We start from the raw sequence: 19811 nt of genomic DNA, 5'->3' as shown, positions 1-19811 counted from the left end.
AAACCTGCCTTGTAGTGGAAGAGAAACACATAAATCGTTTTATGAGAATAAAAGCAAGTGAAAATTGCTTTAAACCTGAAGTACAGTAAAATGCATTAACCAACTGATGAAAAGGGCACTTGAATAAAAGAAATCAGAAATTGAAAAAGAAAGTACTTCAAATGGGTTTATAAAATCATTTGAAACAATCATAATAATTTCTGTATTATTTTATTCTTTATGCTTACAGAACATCCCAGCACTGCCTTGTGGTAAAGCCCTATATTCCTACGAGGGCAAAGAACCGGGGGACCTCCAGTTCTCCAAAGGTGACATCATCATCCTGCGACGTAAAGTGGATGACAACTGGTACCACGGTGAGCTGAATGGTTGCCACGGTTTCCTGCCAGCCAGTTACATCCAGCTGTTGCGGCCCTTGAGCCAGACTCCGCCACAAGGAAAAGCACTATACGATTTCGAGGTCAAAGACAAAGATCAAGATAAGGACTGTCTGGCATTTAGCAAGGTAAACAAAACACACATTTATGCACACAACTCGATCAATGGAGCGTTTTTTTGTTGCAGACAGCCTGGGAAGAAAGGAATAACATCAGTGGCATATGTGCAATATACTGTGATACTATATTATTGTATTTATATTGCAAGACAGAGGCCCTTAGGGGGTTTGGAAAATAATAGGCTAGTTAATAAAAGTAACATTTGTGATTTATTACAGACTTTTAAGCGGTATTTCTTAGTGATGTAACAATAACCGAAATATCGTGATATTGTATTATCAAAAGTCTTACAATAGTATCGTGGGCTGTCACAATATATCGAATTACAAGTTTCTTTACTTAAATGCATGGTTTTATAGAAGCAACATCTTGTGAACATAGGGAACTACATATCCCATGATTCATTTCAGTGCAGAAATATGTTTTTTACTTTAATTCTTGGGATTATGACGGAAATAATTCACACCAAAATCTTGTTAAGGTATTATAAAAGCAAAAAGTATGCTGTCTACAGTTATATAAGCATCTCCAAAATATCACAATAAATATTGTACCGTGAGATGCATATCATGATAATATCGTACCAAGAGATTTGGATATGATTACATCCTTAGTATTTCTATATCATAAAGAGTCTCTGTGTTTCTTACAATTTGCCATATTTTTAACCACTGCGCCAGGGTAAATCTTGATTTTGGCAACAAATCATTAACCTTTCAGTAAATAAATACATGTGATGGACAATGCTGTGTACTGGTAGACTCCTTCTTTCCCCAGCCACTATAGCCACTCCTTTAGCTTGTGAGCCTGCTCCTCTGACTTTGACAGTCACTCCCACCTGTTTCTGAAGCTTCCACGTGCTTTCTGTCCTTTTCTTGCTTGAAGTAAGTTTTAAAGTCTCTGTAGAAGAGCTGTGTGCTCCTCTCACTCTGTCAGTCTGTTAGTTTTCTGCCGCTGCTTCACTGGTTGCAGGGGAGGGGACAGATCAGCACTATAGACAGCAATGCATGCAACTGTTGTTGAAGTTCTTAATAGAAATTAGAAATCATCTGCAAGTTTGACAACCCTAATTAGCTGTCAGTTAGATGTCAATAAATATAGTGCACACTGCAAGGTTAAACACAATAGAATCATAATTTGTTGTAATCACATCTGTCTCCTGTCTGCTGTCTGCTGTAGTTTAGACCCTTATACAAACATGTTATGAAATGCATGCGAATCTTTAAGTTAAAGGTGCACATTGTAACGTGTAATGTGTTAGGGTGTGGCCTGCTTGTCCCCATGGAGATGTTATTACTTTGCCTGTAATGTTCCACAGTAAGACATTATTTTATACATACATAGATATAGATATATATAGATGGTGGCACCTGCTTGTCTCCATGGAGATAGACAAGTTTAATGTCATACTGCTCTTCCTATATTTGTTCCTTGAGGAGAGTTCTAGTGCTTATATGAGACAACAGAGTGTGTGACGTTGAAAAAGCTTGTTGCTTTGTGGCACAGTAATAATTTATGGCCACAGACCCTCTCCTGTAGCCAGCGTTGAAAATGTAAACACAAACCACTTCAAACAGGACAAACAAACATTGATCTGATTTTGTACACAGTTCAAATGTTACAAGACACATTGAGAGGGAGTATCAAGGCCAGGTCGTCAAGAGTCTTTTGTATTCCCTGCTGCTTTACTGCTCCTTTTTTTCTGCTCCTGCCGATGCTCATTTATTCTTTGTGATCTAATATGTATCCTCCACTGTCTGTATACTCAGAGACAAAACAATGAGGTCATTACATTATACACTTAGGATTAGCTTATCACTAGAAACAATAATATAACCAGACAGACTTTGACTTATCAGATACTGAATTAAAGGTATTCACCCTTTTCTTTTTCTTCTAGCATTGCCACATATCCTTGGTGCATTATTTAAGAAGATATGGTGCCCATAACATTCACAGTTTGATGTTCAATCAATCTAGGGTTAAAAGTAATCATTTGTCATACAATCATGTCTGTGTATATATCAAAGAAATGTGAAATTTTAATGGAAATACTTGAACCACACATACTGTACATCCACTATGAATGCTATTTTTTTTTTTTTTTTAACAAAAACTAGCATCTAAACTTAACATTTTTGGCTGTAACCAGTTTCTGTTTTTGCAATAGAGAGTAATTCTTCCCCCTCTTCTGTTGCTTTACAGTGTGAGTCATTCTGAAGTGTTTCCAATTAAATGACTGCCCACTTTGGTCCTGCCATTGTCATAGATAGCTGCAGTGGTATTACCACGTTCTAATTAGCCGTCCATTGTTCTAGGCCTAAATTAATCAACAGGTAATGAGTGAAGATCAGGGGGATCTACTCTGTGTTGCAGGGCTGTGTGTCCCGGTGGTAGAGACCAGTGTGTGAGAGATTGTTTTCTCTCTGTAAGTCGTAATTACTCAGTGTGAGCCGTACACATCTCATTTAGCTCTATTATCACTGGCCTCCATAATGGCCCCTCTCCGCCATATTGAGCTGTGCAGGGAGCAGCAGCGGGAAGTGAAATATGTGCATCAAAACAATTAAGGCTATTTGGGATTTCTGTGTAAATGAGACAAGTTATACTGTCAAATTTTACTCTTGTGAATTTTTTGAGAAACTTTATTCATAATTACTGTGAACAAAATCTTGGCTCTTGACTCACAAAAAAAAGTGTTTTATATATAGATCATAGTTATCAATTAATTAATCTTGACCCTAGCAAACTGCATAATATTATTATAACATTATATTGATTTTGATATTAAAATACAATTAAATATATTTGTAATTTATTATAATGTAGCTTGCCTGAAGCCATCATATGCAGGGCCAAAGCTTGGGGTATGAAATTATTCCACCTTTGTAACTTTCACTAGAACTAGAACTTATTATTTGTATTTATTTTTTTATTTGCCTCTGCTGGGAGTGATTTTTGTAAAGACTCTGTTAGAGTTACTTATCAGTAAAAGACTGTATGGTAATACAGTAACAATGGAGAGTAGCTTTGCTGAGAACATGCTCTTTGTCATTCCTGTGTCATTACAAACCAGCCCTGACTCCTGTCTCCTCTGCTGTTTCAGGACGAGGTGCTGACGGTCATTAGGAGAGTGGATGAGAACTGGGCAGAGGGCATGCTGGGAGACAAGATCGGCATCTTCCCCATTCTCTATGTAGAGGTACGTTGGCTCACACTCACAGACTCACACACACACTCACACATGCAGGCTTTCTATGCTTCTTTATGACATTACACTGACTTACATTAATTTCCTGTTGACTAACCCTAACCTTAACCATACTACTTGCCTAACTTTAACTTTAAACACCAGCTTTAACCCATTATAACTCATATCTTACATTTAAATCCTGTAATAAAGGATACCTCATGGAGACCTGATTTTGGTTCCCATGAATTGATGCATTGTGTACAGATTTTAGTCCCCACAGTGTGATAAATAAACGCCCACACACATATATAGTGAAATCTGTGCATATCAATGCCATTTGTCACACAGAGGATGTTTTTTTCAAAATGATTTTGATATTGCTGCAGGAAACATGGAACCGATATTTGTCTAGTGTGTGGTGGTTGTACTCGCGGTGAAGCACAGCTGTATCATATGAAGTCTGAAACTTATGAATTATGGCTGAAGCTTCAGCTTGGATGGACGCATGAACGTCAGTCCTCTGAATAGTCCAAAGTTTGTTATCAGTGCACTGGTAATTCATAACATAATTTATGATTCAAATAATTAATTAATTGTATTCTTAACAATAAAATCAATATTCCTATAGCCCTCTGGTATACAGAAAAAAAATTACAAAACCCTCTAAGTAGTTAAGGTCGATAATGAAAGTTTGTTTACTGTTTCAATTACATTACATTGTGGAACAGCTTCAAAGTTTTTACTATATATGTTTGTATAATCCTCTTGTTTACACAGACTGCAGTGATGGTGCTGCTTAACACAGTATTCTTATAGTAGTGTCTTCTTTAAGGTATTTCCTCTATAAACCTTAATAGACCCAACAATGGCTTTATTTACTCTTTCTGTGTTTCTTACTTTCTTTAAGACGTTGCCCAGTTTGCAAACTAAGGGAAAATAAAAGTTTCCACATAGGAGCACTTTCTTGGCAAAAAAAGCTAATTAGGTTTGGACAATCTTAAAATACTGTTCATTTTGCTTTGTTAGAAGTATCTGAATAATTGACCTTTTATACGGCTTTGGACCCATAGGCACTGCAGCCTTAATGCCACCTCTGCTTAGACAATAGCTGCTTTCTATAGGGCATATGCTCTAGCTGTTTATCATTGGTGTAAAATGACAAGTCTTTCATATAAGGAAGTGTAAACCCAAATGAAAATTTTGCTGCACTATGCATATTTTACAGTTGCAGTGTTGGAAAGTAACAAAGAGTAAATGTAAAGGTATTTTATTTAATACATTTTAGGTGTACATACTGTATTTTCTATACTTTCTACATATATATATATATATATATATATATATATATATGTTTGTTTTTTTACCCACTAAAATAAGTCACTTGGAATCAAAAACTCATTTCCAGGGACTTCTCACACTGTGCCTTGGCATCACATCCAATGCACTCAGCATGTTTTTGATAAGAAATTAATTACAAGTCAAACCAGGACTTGCTGCATCCCTTATTACTCACTCTTATTCTTAATTATTCTTTTAGGACCTCTTCTACAAAGAAATATCATAAAACTCCATTCAAGTGGCTGTTTTTGTTGCCTTGTTTTTGATGTGCCAGTGTCCTCATATCACCACTGTCCCACAACACTTTGTGTTAGTAGCCATCATGGGCCCAGCCTCTCTGAAAGGCAATAAGGTCGCTGAAATGAGCTCTCCAGCCAAACGACTCTCATAGGTGAAGGTGATTATGTAGACACACATAGCCATACACAGTGTAGTACATAGACACCATTGGGTACTTATTAGATAGAAAATACATCAATAATTTAGAGGCGTTGATCATGCTGACACAGCAGGCTCAGCGGCATATTGAGCTGGTGTTTGTGTGTGGGGAGCTTTAATGAGGAGGCCACAGCTGGACGTCCCATGTGCAGCCTGACTGTGCTCAGGCTGGGACAGGGAAGGAAGTGACTCTTGTAAATGTAGACTTACTTTAGGACCGCAAAACACGCTGTAATGATTAATCGAATAATTGTGTCTAGTCCACTAGAAAAAAACACATAATGCCTAACTTTTATGTTTTTGCTGACTGGGTGATATGTAGCTGAAAACATTAGTGATTTGAAGCATTATTCTGTGAGGATGTCATCATGTTGTGCTTTTCTGTTTAGAACTGTGTTTGTGCAAAGAGCACTTTGCTCAAACACAGTTTTAACCACCCACTGTTCCTATTGGTCAGCCTCCGAGTGAATAACAAGTAATTAAACCAATCATAGTGAACTCTCAAAAAAAATATCTTGTTACCTCTCAGTTGCATGTATAAAGATACTAAGTGCATGAGGAGTGCTAAAATATAAACTGTAATCTAGGCCACTCAGAATTTCCCTCTTCACTCAAATGTTAATACTTACAAAAAGTGTTATGCAGTAAAATATGCAGTAAGTCTTTTTGATTTTTATACCAAATTGTTATACAATAATGGTATGATTCTTATGGGCTTGATTACTATGAACGCTGTGTTTTATATTATTCTTATTCTTCTATTCTTAGTATTTAAGAGCTGATTGAGATCTCCACAGATGCAGTCCAGTGAAGAACCATCACTATTAATGATTTATAGACTTGTATATTCAGATTGTGTTTTGGGGTTAAATCAATGATTTATTAATTCATTCAAAGTAGATAACTTTTAATAAGATTTGCAATTTGGTTTTACAGTCAACAATGAAGACATAAGTTTTATCTATTAAATCAATGTCTTTCAAGCTTTAATGAAGTGGCCTGAGGTAATGAGAGGTGGTTGCATTTCCCATATTAGGGAATGTAACTATTTAGCTTTGTCTGCATACTATTGTGCTTTTATAAGCTCTCTTTCCCAATAAAGCTTAATAGACCCAGTAAGACCTAATTTACTTAATGTGTTATAAAGAAAAGTTTACACAAATGGATTTAGTTTTTCTTCTTTGTAGGTCAAAAAGAAAAATACAGTTAATATGGCATCTAAGATGAAAGATAGAATAGAGTGGTGTACTGTATGTTCATGTATTCTATATTGCATTCATAACCACAGATAAAGGCCTAATGAGGAGGGCCCAGCTGGACGCCCCCTCTCCTGTCTGTCTGAGTGCCTATCGGGTAAAGAGCCTCTTGTAGCTGTTGTCAGGAGTAGATTTTAGAGCCCGCTTGTGTTAATATTTGGCAATGGAGATGATGTTCCTAAGCCGGTGATTAGGGATTTGATATGACAAAATAGGCCCAAATTACATGGTGCACGTGTGAAGTGATTGGCAGTCAGCTCTTGGAGCAGGATTCTTTCGTTCATTTCCTTTAGATGAAATTATAGAGCTTGATAAACGATTCTGGAGTGAGTTTGCGTTGGCACGTCTCTCTCAGGTACCCTTCAAAATGAAAACCAGGTTAGCCTGGCAAGAAATCAAGTGAATACATCACACTGTCACCTTGTGTCTGAAAGTATATACATTGTGTTGACATATGTAAATTACAACTGCATTATGCAACTTTGGAGGGTGTGAGTGCGTTAGAATGTTCCACAATATGGCATCAAACTTATATATTTCCAGAAACAGGCAGGTGATGCCACCAAGCCAAGTTAGAGGTCAGATCTGTGGACAGGCAAGCATAATAGGCATACATGGTTTCCAAAAAATTTTTAGATAATGCCATATTGCCAAGTAACATGGAGAAAAACGGGTACTGAACCACGCAACTGAAGTTGGCACCTTTAAAAAAAAAGATCAGGTAGCAGACAAATACATGACTACACTATGGTCCATGTTTTTTGTTTGTTTTTGTCTGGACAGTCCCCATTATTGCTACATTTTGGTGTAATTAATGTGTGAAAATGTCTAAGCTAAAGTCAAATATTTATTTTAGAATCTTTATACCACCTGTTTCTTTTTCTTGAATGAGCAAAGTTCTAACAACTCATTGTACATGGTAATAATATGAATATCTTAGCAGTTGAATAAGAGTAATTTTAATACAAAGCAATCTGTAAATGCTGAAGTCTGTGGCCTTGTTCAGAAATGTGATTAGGCTCTGTAGGAGACTGTGGTTGTGATAGTGTGAGATTGTATTATGAATGGAAAGTCTTTTATGGCAATTGGTAGCTAATTCTTCCTCCGCTTTAAGACAGAAACTGGGGTCACCAAACTTTTTTTTCTGAGGGTCATATTATCGCTCCTGACTGTGATGGGGGGGCCAGGGTCAGGTAGGCCGTATAACAGAATTGTGGGACCCAGACCAAAATGACCACCAGCAGGTCTCATTGTGTAGTAGAAATTACTAGTCTGGCACAGCCATCCACAATAATATATCACCACCCAAAGGAGAAAATACCAAGCCACAAACAAAGTAATGTGGTCTACTCCATTTAGTGGAGCGAGAACTACAGTGAGCGCTACATTGGAGAACCAAAACAGCCACTTCATAAGAGGATGTACCAACACTGACAAGAGAGGAGCAGTGGACCTCAGTCTGCCGTACATCTACATCCCAAAGCCTCTAACCACTCCTTTGAGGATAGTGGGGTACAGATCTTAGCCACAGGAAATAATTGGTTTGAGAGAGAAGTTAAAGAGGCTTTTTGTTAGGAAAGACAATCGATCAGGTGTAAACACGCCCATCAGTTGCCTGAATGATTATGCTAATATGACCCCACACTCAGTGTAGTTCAATAGACTTAGCTAACTGTAAAAACTGTAAATAAGTAGAAGAAACTGTAAATAAGTAGCTGTATTAGTTTCACTGTAGTTTCAGTGTCGTTAGCTCCTCCCTACAGGCAGATATATGGCAATGTCCACCAATGTCCACAATGGATGAGCTGCGAATTGTATTCAAACAAAATAAACTTTTGTCCAGTTGACAAATTGAATTTCTCCTTTGAAATGGATTCTACCTGGACGACTGAGGGATTTTACACACTTCCCCAAATATATTTAATGAAATACAAGAAAAACTCACTATTAAACTGCTTTATATTTAATCAGACAAAGATGTTCATATTTTGTAAATGAGGAATATTACATTTCTTTAATTGAATTTTAATTTGCACACCTACTTGTACTAGTCCACAAGAAACTGCCAGGCAGGGAGGGCACCTGAAGTAAAATTTTATAAAAGCAAGAAATTAAAAAAGATTGGTCTTCATAAACAGAAAGTCTCTTCTTTTATTAGTTCAATATAGTCCACTTATCTTTCTCACATCTCTCCCTCCTTGTTTTATATGAACCCTGGTGTGTGCGTTTGCATGTACTTTATCAGCTTCACCCTTTTTCGCAGTGCAGCTATCAGATCATTATTTCCAACCTCCCTGCTATTACCCACTGAGCAAGAAAGAGAGGAAGAGAAAGAGGCCGCTCATCTGTCCTAAAAAGCGCAAAAGAACAGAGCAGGTTTGAGTTTAACACATAACAGATGACCTTGGAGATTTCAGGCAGCCAAAAACACCAAGTGAAGAATTGTCTCTATCAAGAATATGAGCTCCCTTCTCCGTTTTAGTGTGCCCAGGGTGACGCGAGGGAGCCAGTAGTTACGGGGGGAAAACTGACAGAGCAGCGAAGGCGTGGGGCTTCTGCTGAATCCTCCATATGAGCAGTGAAAAGGAGGTTGTAATAGGGAGATAATTGGTTCCCCGTGCGTGCCTCTCTGACCTCCTGTGTCTAAGCAGGAGTGTGTTTAGACTGCGACTTTGGTCTGGTCTCGTGAGGGCGGACTGACTTATAGCACTGCATCAATCCATCACACTCATTAGCATACGGGTTGCTTTGATTAGCATTTCTATTAATATGGAAATGCTGCAGCCCTACATTACGCCTGAGCCAAAGCTAGGTCTGTCCCGTACACTTCCCATCTCTCACACACAAATGCATGGCTGCTATTACTCTGAGGGGGTTTAGATAGTTAAGGTTCCACTAAGAAGATCTGAGTCCCGCATAAATTGGTTTTGAAGGATGAAGAGGTGAAGTAAGCCATATTGTCATGCCATTAACGGACGCCATGCATTACCTACATTGTTATTAGATGATGTGAAATTTAAATGTGTGAGTTAGAAGTGGGTTAAGATGATGATGTCTCAGGTGAAGTGGTGGATTTAAATGATCTATTGTGAATTTGTGAATAATTGTGATAGTGAATGAACTTGAATGAAACCACCTAAGAGCTGGCATGGCTGGGTGTATGGTAACAAAATAGTCAGTGTTTCTGCATTTTTGTTAAGAATATGTCGCTGTTGACTGTCCCAAGCTATGATAAATTTATTGTTTCAGATAAGGAATCTGGCTTACAAACCTGTTTTTGCAGCGGGTAAAACACAATATAATAGAACTAATAGAGTTTCATTATGGACTAGCCTCGTTTGCCATTTCCTGATATATTCAGTTTGAATGTGAAGAATCTGGGACCAGACACAAATCAGACAACTGTCCATAATTCTCTGATTGGTTAATTTGCCTGTCAATCATGCCCATCGGAACATGAAGTTCTTGCAAATTGTAACAAAAGCAAGTAGTCTTGGCTGATGAGACAAATTACTGAAAAGAGTTATTACGTTTTGTACCTGTACAGGAAATTATGTTTGCTGTCTCATGAGTATTTGTTCAGACAAAATAATCCAGTAAGTCCTAATAAAGGTTTTACAAGAAGCTCTCTCAAAATAACATTGCCAGTGTACATATAACAAGTCCTAGGCAAAATGCGGCACAGGAGGCTGCGTTTTTACATTTTAACAGCACAGATGTCCACGATTTCTGCTCAGAAGTGTCACATTAGCCACATTACCATACTCCAACTTCTCTGACTGTTCTCTGTTATTGGCAATGTAGAAAAATGACTGTTAGCCAAAAGTGTTGAAAGTTTTTAATTTAAAATTACATCTAACAACTTTTCCTACAAATTATCATTTATAATTGGCTATGGATATAATGTATAATAATAATTCATCCACTTGCTCACCATGTTATTGCTTTGCCTACAATGTTCTACAGAAGGGGTCACCAAACTTTTTTCTCTGAGGGTCACATTATCGCTCCTGACTGTGATGGGGGGGCCAGGGTCAGGTAGGCCGTATAACAGAATTGTGGGACCCAGACCAAAATGACCACCAGCAGGTCTCATTGTGTAGTAGAAATTACTAGGCTGGCACAGCCATCCACAATAATATATCAGCACATAATACCTGGCTGGCACATATTTGTTTATCGTTTCTCGTGGTCCTTACTAACTAGTCCTTAACTACACAACAGTGCTGCTGTCCTTAACTGCACTACAGAACTCTGCGCGTGTGTTGACTGTCACTGTTTGATCTCGAGCGTGTCAGGCGATGTAAGTTCAGCAGCAAATTCAGTGGCAATTGTAAATACGTCATATAATTATTTTAAAATAAATATAAATACTTCATATAAATATATATTTTTTTATTGAAAAAAATCAACAAAATACAAGATGCAAACATGTTATTATTTCCCAAAAAGTAATTAAAGTAATTAAAATAGTCCATGACAACCTTTTTAGGATTGCCTCATAGGTCCAGTTCAAGTGATGATGGGCAGAGAGGCTGGGGGCCGGTCAAAGGGATGCGGCGGGCTGGAGTCAGCCCATGGGCCTTAGTTTGGTGATCATTATTTTACAGTATGACATTAAACTAATCTATCTTTAATTTATTACATTACAAGTGTCTCCATGGAGATAGATAGTTTTAATGTTATACTGTGGAAGATTCTTGACAAACCAATAACTTCTCCATGGAGACTAGCAAGTGGCCGACCCTCTATCAGAAAATTTCTATAGCACATCTTTAAGTTTTTCTGTATGACTCACATTGTCCTCTGTTGTGTCCTGGTACAGATCTGAGTAAGCCAAACAGAGGCAGCGAAGAGCTTTCAAATCCCCTGCAGATACTCTCCTGTGATAAACATGACGCTGCTGAAAATCCACTGAAATCACCACAGAGGGAGAGCTTACATAGGCCTATATAATGCTGTAATGATCACAACCAGCTCACAGAGGGCCTAGTTTGCAATGATAGCACTGTTTTTGGTGCCAATTTTTACAATGAAAAATAAATAGTGGTGATACAGAGTGGAAATTAAAGATTAAGTTATTTATCTGTCTTTATACATCCAAGTTGTACAACAAAACTATGTAATCAGATGTTTTTTGGTTAGTCCTGATTAGTTGCTATATCCATGAATGTCATCATCCACCATCTGAGAGAAATGAATAGTAGTCTTTGTTTTTGTTTTTTTTCCTAATTTAGTCTTCGTTTAGTCTTGGTTTACGCTGATAAATATAGCCATAATATTTTGTCACATATCCTTGCATAGCCATTACATCTCTGCATTAAAAATACAGTAGTACAACTCGCTGTGTTAAATATTAAAGGGACATCCAAATCTACAATTCAATGTGATTTTTTAAGAAGCGACAGAGCCTGTGAGTGAATGAATCTGATACATTGAATACTTCTTGTAAAATTAAGTGTTTCCTCTGTTAAAAATACTAGCAAAAACAAAATTGTTGGTGCAGCACTTTATCTTTGGGTTGTTTTGTGTTCTGATGCCTGAAAGGAGAATGAGGTAAACAGGGTCTATCTAGACCAGCAAAAGTAAGTGATGATTGTTATGGTGCTGGTTGACACTTGCCACACACAATACAGGCTAAAAAAATAAGTTTGCTTGTAGTTATAAAAATGTGTTTTAAAAATAGCAGTTTTAACTTCATGAATCAGTAGTCAACCCTGTAATTAACCCTTAACTAGAATGCTCAGTAGTTCAATTAAAGATCTGACAAATGCATTGTATACTTTAATTGGTCCTTGGTCTTGATACTTTGCTCCACTTGTCTAACAATAGTATCAATGTGGTGTACATGTGAGTGGTAGTCAGAGAGGACTTTGGGCAGCTGTAGCTACAGTGAATAGTACAATGTAAAATTAGTGTTCAAAATGTCTATATAAGACTGAACACATTTTTTATCATTATTGAAATATATTTTTGCTCCTTATTAAACCTTATTGAGTATTACTTTACTTTTGACTTGAACTTGAAGTAACAGACTTGAGACTTACACCTCTGCTGCCATGTTATCAAATGTAATGGTATTATAAAGTAGCAGTACTGTAAAATAAAGTTTGATCAAATTTGACCATATAGTTGTATTGTTTGTCTCATTTGCAGCTGAATGAAACCGCCAAACAGCTTATGGAGATTGACAAACCCACTACAACAAACGCCCCTGGTCCGAGCTCTGAGCCTTCAACGTTGGGCTCCTGTTCGTCTGGCCCCTCCCCCTGTGCCTCACCATCCAATGGGAACGGCTCTGGCCCACGGCGAGGGGAGGGCAAGAAAAACGCCAAGAAAAGGCATTCGTTTACGGCGTTGTCAGTCACCCAAAGAGCAGCACAACTCAACAACAGACACAGTATGGAAATCTCCAACCCAGTGCTCATCAGCTCCTCTGACCCAAGAGCCGCTGCACGCATTCAGGTGAATACAGGGTCACATTTCTTGGTATTATCAAAAAGAAAGAAGCATTTAGCTACCAGTTATTCTTTTGAGTGATTAGATTAGATAGGATGTAAATTAAAGTAAATTTGACCCAGATAAAACCTCTTCTCTCCGCACATGAGAGAGCATGATGTTTTGGAGTCTATTTATAGTTCAGGTAACACAGTTCAATAATAATTCTTCTCAATAATCATTTAGTTGCAGTTAATCAATTAACTTTTATCTTTGATTGGCAACAAAATTCAAAGTCCAATTATTCTAATATAGTGAAATAAGTAAATCAACCTCTGAAACAAAAATAATTCTCTATTTCATAGTTTACTTAAACATATAAAGCCTGCAGAGTTCAGAAAATGTTGATACTTTTCATGGTTATATGGTGCAATCTCTTGGGATAGAGATCTGAAAATGTATAGAAAAATATTAGATCTCAAAATGTTCAGATCTTAAAAAGGGTTTTCACACATTTGATTTTCCAGTGTGGAGCAGCTCAATGTAGACACACCTGTTCAAATACGTGCGGATTACAAAGCCTGTAGCACATCAGTCTGATTGATTCATTGATTTTACTGTGAGCTCATGCAGTAAACACAGGAGTGTGAATACAGCGAGCAGTGGTTTATTTACTTCCCTTTACTTTTCATTTCAGTCTCAGTTTTATTTCAGCAAAACCATTTAACGTCAAAACACATCAACCAGCTGCGCTTAGATTTAACTGCTAATTTTCTGCTTTCTCTCACTCAAAAACTGTTCATTGAAAATACTTTACTGTGAAATATCCATACTATATAGACCCACAACCTACTGTTCTTAGTCCATTTTATGATTGTAATAAACTGTATAGCATCCTATCCATCTTTAACCTTGTACCATTTAGTGCAACACTACCTAGTGTCCCTATGAAATGGTTGATTTTGAAGTACAGGTATTGGTAAATGAGGTATTTTATACATGTTTTTATGGTTTCTAACAAAAATATTAGGGTTAACATATGTGAATTTGTGTATTTAATTAAATCCTAACCACCCATTTGTTTGTTTCTTGTCAGGATGCATCTCCCCCTGGTCCCTCCCCCTCTTCGGCAGGGGTGATGGTGCCCCCCAAAGTGGCGTCCATTACCTCTGAGCTGCTGGCCCACGCCAAGGTGCAGCTGCCTCTCAACATGTGAGTAGACCACAACCTCACATATATACTGCCTAAGGTCTTAGGTTGCAGGATTAGTTACAGTTGAATCAAAATCATCCTTTAAAATATTACAACAGCTGTACTTATTTAAAAGTGCACTATGAAACTTTTCTGGGATGATCCACCACCTGCTTGTCTCCATGAAAATGTTATTTGAGATAAATCTTTAGATCTTTATTTAGGGCTGGGTGTAATGGGGAAAAAAAGAAACATGTTTTTTTCCCCAATACAGACCGATCTTGATTTTCAGTGCGATTTTTTTCCATCTTCCATCTAGACAGGTGGGATTCAGGCACAAAGAGCACGACCAATAGGATAGGATCTTTTGATATGACCATTAACTCCTGAGAAATATACCCAGTTTATACAATATATAAAGCAAAAAAACATGTGCTCATTACTGCTCTCAACAGAAACATGTACGATGTCTGTGCGCTAAATGAGGTCTTAAGTTTCACTCATAGATGGTGAGAAAATAGTTGTTTACTTTCTGTTACTTGGATTATAATGATAAAAAAACACCAGAGGAGAGAAGGAGAGGAGAAAAGGTGAGGAGCTGTGGTAGCATCAGAGAGGGAGGGGGAGAAAGGCAGACGCATACGAAGAGGCAGAGGGAAGGAGACACTGGACTTTTGTGCAGATTTAAGTTTTGTAAACTTGTGAGATGCAAGGACATATGAAGAGGCATAAAGAGTCTGTGGCCGTGACTCAGAGCTTTCACCTTAAACAAAAGGTGAAAGGTCTTACTGCTAGTAGAGTAAGACGAGCAAACCGCTGTGTAATGATGTTTAATTAAGATGCACAAGATAACACAAAGTTACATATTGTATTGACTTAACAAGATGGACACTCTTAAATAGATCAAGCCCACCTGATCCATAAACAAAGTGAATTATATTAAGTTGAAAATCAAACCTTTCATGCCACTTCCAGATGGTCTGAGTGGTGCCAGCAATGTGCAAAACTGTTCTATAATTTACCTCATTATTAACAGTCAGAAGACACAGGGATTGTCAAGGAGACTGTGCTTTTGCTGCTATTGTAAACTTTCTCAGTAGGGATACAGGGTCACATGTTTTTAAATAGTTTGTGTATTTGTTTTTAGAAATGCTTGATCCCAAAGTAAGTGTGCTACATGTTTGTTTCCCATGTGTTATGTTTTTCATCTTCATCTTCTATACTTACAGGTGCACTATCTTCAACTTTCTGATGGAGGTGTTCGCCACTTGCTGTTCTATACGGAGATGTTATTTCTTTGCCTGGAATGTACCACAGAATGGCATTAAACGTAAACATCTTCACTGAGAGAAGTAGTTGACGTACACTCCACCAAAAAGTTCCATAGTGCATCTTTAAGTTTTCCAATTTTATAATACTTCTGACCCAAACCCTGGCTAAACTGAGACAGGTTACCCAAAATAAAATTTAAATAAATATAAAACATTTTCTTGCGCATCTATTTTATCTAAAATGCTGGATATGAGACTGTTTATTTTCAACTGATGCCTTGACTTCATAACATGAGATGAATACAGCCACATTGACAGTTTTAATAACATCAAACTGAAAGCTCCCCTGTAAACACAAACACTCGCACACACATTGAATACCAGCACATGTCCTGAGCGAGTTCCGCGTTCCTGATGAGGTCGGACGATTCCATCTTGACCTGGCAACTGTTTCTGTTGCCATGGGGAGACGGGAGGATGGTCCCCGCATCTGTTACCAAGGCAACGGGGAGAGAGAGGGATGGAGAGTGAGTGAGAGAGTGAGGCATATATAGGGCTTGTTTACACTGTGGTCTTATCGTCCCCTCTGTCAGAGACAGGTACCACCAGCAGCACATAAACTACACGTGTCTTCAAAACGACATGTGGAGAGAAAACTCATTTATATGTTAACACGCTAGAAATACTAAACGTAGTGCTCACTGCTTACTTGCCTCGTAGGTTAAGATGCTAAACGCTTCATCTATCACAACTTGGCCGGGAAATGGGGACATATTGATTAGGCACGACTTCATAGCAAAGCATAGCATTTGAGAAAGAAAGGAAAAAAGCATTCATCTTCGCGTGGCAGCGTTCGTTCCTTGAAGAAAAATCACTTGAGGTTTCAGCTATGATTGCAATAGAAACAGAAAATCCCTAGCCACATTGAGAATAAAATACAGCAATTTTCTCAGTATGCCATTGTCATTTTTCACTGGTTATAATGGCTCATTGTGTGCAGTGATTTAGGATTTTACATAAAGGTACTATTGGGGTTAAGCCTCCTGTAGCTACTGTCAATCAAAATAACCAATAATCACATACATGGGCAAATTTGGACCTTCCCTGGCCTGAATCTTGAATGGCCTTAATCTTTATTAAAACAAGTATTAGAGCGCATAGAAATATAAAAGAAATAAAGAAAGAAATTTTTATTTTTAATTATCATTGTGGTAGTATCGAGCGTTTCTGTGTCGAAACATGAACCGTCAATACTGCCACTTTTGGGTCTTTCCGATCTGCTATGGTTAGTATCTGTTACCAGTGATTTAATGAATAAATGGAATGGTTAAATGGAAAAATGTAGAGTAATATACTAGTAGCGTAGTTAAGTCTGGCCTTTTGCTCATCCAACAGTTCAATTATTTTTGTCCTCTGCATTTGCTCGAGCAACCTGTCAGGAGCAGGGAACCCATCTCCAGATCTTGAGCTAGACTTCATCAGGGCTTAAGCTTGGATTCTACCTATTGATAATTTGTGATGCTAACTGGAGGCACTAAATGTGAAATTCTGTTATGGAAGTTGCATTTTAATCTGAGCTTTATTTGAACACAATCTGACCAGAAAGAACTGACTTATCTGGAACTACTACTACAGGTCTGATGATTTGTACTGTTAAAAAAATCTCTTACATATAAAATTACAGTGACAAGCTTGCTAGCAATAGTGAACAGTTTTTTCAACATTTTTTTCAAGTCACTCTCACCTTTTCTTGTTGAAAATCAAACACCTAAATAGAACCATCGATACTAATCACAGACTCATGAAAACACGCTTTTTAAAATCCATTTTGTATTTTTTTTTCTTGAGTTTTCAGACAATCTTAAAACTTTTGCCAGTGTTTGCTTATGTGTGCTTTTTGTGTCACCATGGTAACTACATGTCTACACCCCAGCGTGATGTCCCTGCAAAGTATCAATTGTGAATGTTTTGGGTTTTGGGATAAACAACCTCCCACCACAATCATACTTACTTAGGCAAGGACTGAGAAGTGTTTAGCTCTGATTGAAGTTGTGGTCTAATTGCCAACTATCCAACAGCAAGACATTAAGACAGACAGCTGATGTAAATCTCATGGCCGTCATGTTATACCTTGTTGTGCTGTTTGTGGTTTAGCAGACAGTGACGGTTAGTTATAAAATATACATGAATTTCTCTTACCTAGAAATGCTCCCTAGAGGAACAGCTAACTCTCTTCTCTACTTCTAATTTTAGTTTCTTAGATAGAGCTGGAAAATATAGTGTCTCACTCTGACTGTATAACACATTTTGAGCTACAGTTGACTTGATGTTTGAAGTAGTCCCTTATAGAATGTGCTCTCAGTGTTAGTCAGGGCTGTATTTTAATGCTAAATGTGCTGGCATTTTACAGTATTCAGTATCACTAATGGGTAGGGTTAGACTATAAGACTTATTGATTACTATTCTTTTATTTGACTGTATTTGGTAACTGAATTTAACTGCTACTCATTGTCTTCGCATGTAAATAGTTTATATGGTGTAATGTAAAATGTCTGAAGAATGCAAAAGAAAGGTGGGGATTTTTTTTTTTTTAATCCTGAAAAGAAACAATATTGACTATGCATTACCATTTAGCACAAACAGTGAAATTTCTTCCTCTAAAATCTGAACTTTGCTCCAAACTACATACTTTTTCTGATTGGCCTCATGATTAAAAAGACCCAATAATATAAGTGACAATTAGAAAAGAGGCACTTGCAAAACTCAGTTATTTGCATCCTACTACTGGGTAAGTTGTCGTATGTATCATGGTAATCCAGTATATTTTATTGGTATAAAGATGAATCACTTTGGTAGAGAGGTTGTATCCATAGGCGGACCAGACAGCTCTTTTCGTTGCCTTTACAAACACGTTGTACATCAAAATAAGGGAAGTTGTACTAAAAGAAACTCTGTAGCACACTATGGAGGCTTTCATCCTTTGATCCTCGCCACTGTACACTCCCCCAAACAAGACCACTTTTTTTTTTTTCTTTTTTTTTTTGGTAAAAATGTTGAAAAATGCTGCTTTATAAATATTTATCACACACATAGTAGTATTTTGACTGGTCTTTCTCCCTTCAGATACCTGGCCCTCTACGCCTACAAACCCCAGAAGGCAGACGAGCTGGAGCTGAGAAAAGGTGAAATGTATCGCGTCACGGAGAAGTGCCAAGACGGCTGGTTCAAAGGCACCTCGCTCCGAACTGCCGCGTCTGGAGTGTTTCCTGGGAACTACGTGACTCCAGTGTCCAGGTGGGCTGAATGAGAACTAAGCAACAAGATAAAAACAAATTATTCAAATGGTAAGATAATAAAAAGGCCAATGGGGTAAGGAAAGATCTCAATTGCAACTAATGGTTATTTTAGTGGCACATAAAACCATAACTTTCTCAGGTCTTGCTGTAAAACTGATAATCTGATATTTGCAGACCTAATGTGCGTAATTTTTTGAACAAGATTAGAACACTTCAGACTTTATGGTCGAGCAGATTAAAATATAATGTAAATGTAAGGAGTTGCTCAAATGGGTTAAAAGCATGATTATAGAACCATTAAGTAATAGAAACATCTGAAAAATAAACACATTTAAAATCTCTACAAAAAACCTTGGGATTCAATACAAATAGCATCTATAAAAGACGAGGACAGAGTGGCCCAATTTGTCCAAAGATACAAGACACAGCTGATACTAAAATGGTTTTATTTCATTGGACACTTCACTTATCAAGTCGCACAAGCAGGTTTTCTGTTGACGCGTAGACAGATATGAGACAGAATTGCACTGGCCGTAGCTATTGAGGAGACCCAAGGCTATTTTCCCTCCATCAGTTATCATCAATATCACTGAGGCTGCCGGAGCACAGTACAGCCAATGTCGCTAAGTCTCATTCCGGCACAGACAAATCAGGTTTCAACGTCTGTTAAGGTTTTGTCAACAATTTGCCTACACTTGTACCTGTATTAGTATTCCACCTAAAATATACAACTGCAGCCATGACACTGGTGATGCCTCATTAAGGACATAGCTTATCCATTATAACTTTCACCGTGTGAAGAGTATGACAAAAATCCGGCTCAATAAAAATTATGCTCTGTATGTATTTTTTCATGTGGAGATTTTGAGACCTGCTTGGTTTGATACTTGCAT

The 19811-nt window shown here is 37.6% G+C and overlaps 1 protein-coding gene across 1 annotated transcript in view; it reads left to right on the top strand.

Annotated features, from left to right (window-relative positions):
• Positions 1 to 19811, top strand: part of LOC110156080 (E3 ubiquitin-protein ligase SH3RF3) — a 108612-nt gene that overhangs the window by 68663 nt on the left and 20138 nt on the right. Inside the window, exons 2-6 of the mRNA XM_020920264.2 lie at positions 230 to 505; positions 3604 to 3699; positions 12879 to 13187; positions 14257 to 14372; positions 18746 to 18916. Coding sequence (XP_020775923.2) covers positions 230 to 505; positions 3604 to 3699; positions 12879 to 13187; positions 14257 to 14372; positions 18746 to 18916 — 968 coding nt within the window. The remainder of the gene's footprint in view (positions 1 to 229; positions 506 to 3603; positions 3700 to 12878; positions 13188 to 14256; positions 14373 to 18745; positions 18917 to 19811) is intronic.

This window comes from Boleophthalmus pectinirostris, unplaced genomic scaffold, assembly GCF_026225935.1.
Source record: "Boleophthalmus pectinirostris isolate CB_2022bp ecotype Guang Dong unplaced genomic scaffold, ASM2622593v1 HiC_scaffold_1, whole genome shotgun sequence".
Lineage (NCBI taxonomy): Eukaryota > Metazoa > Chordata > Actinopteri > Gobiiformes > Gobiidae > Boleophthalmus > Boleophthalmus pectinirostris.
This window is presented reverse-complemented; position numbering and strand designations above follow the sequence as displayed.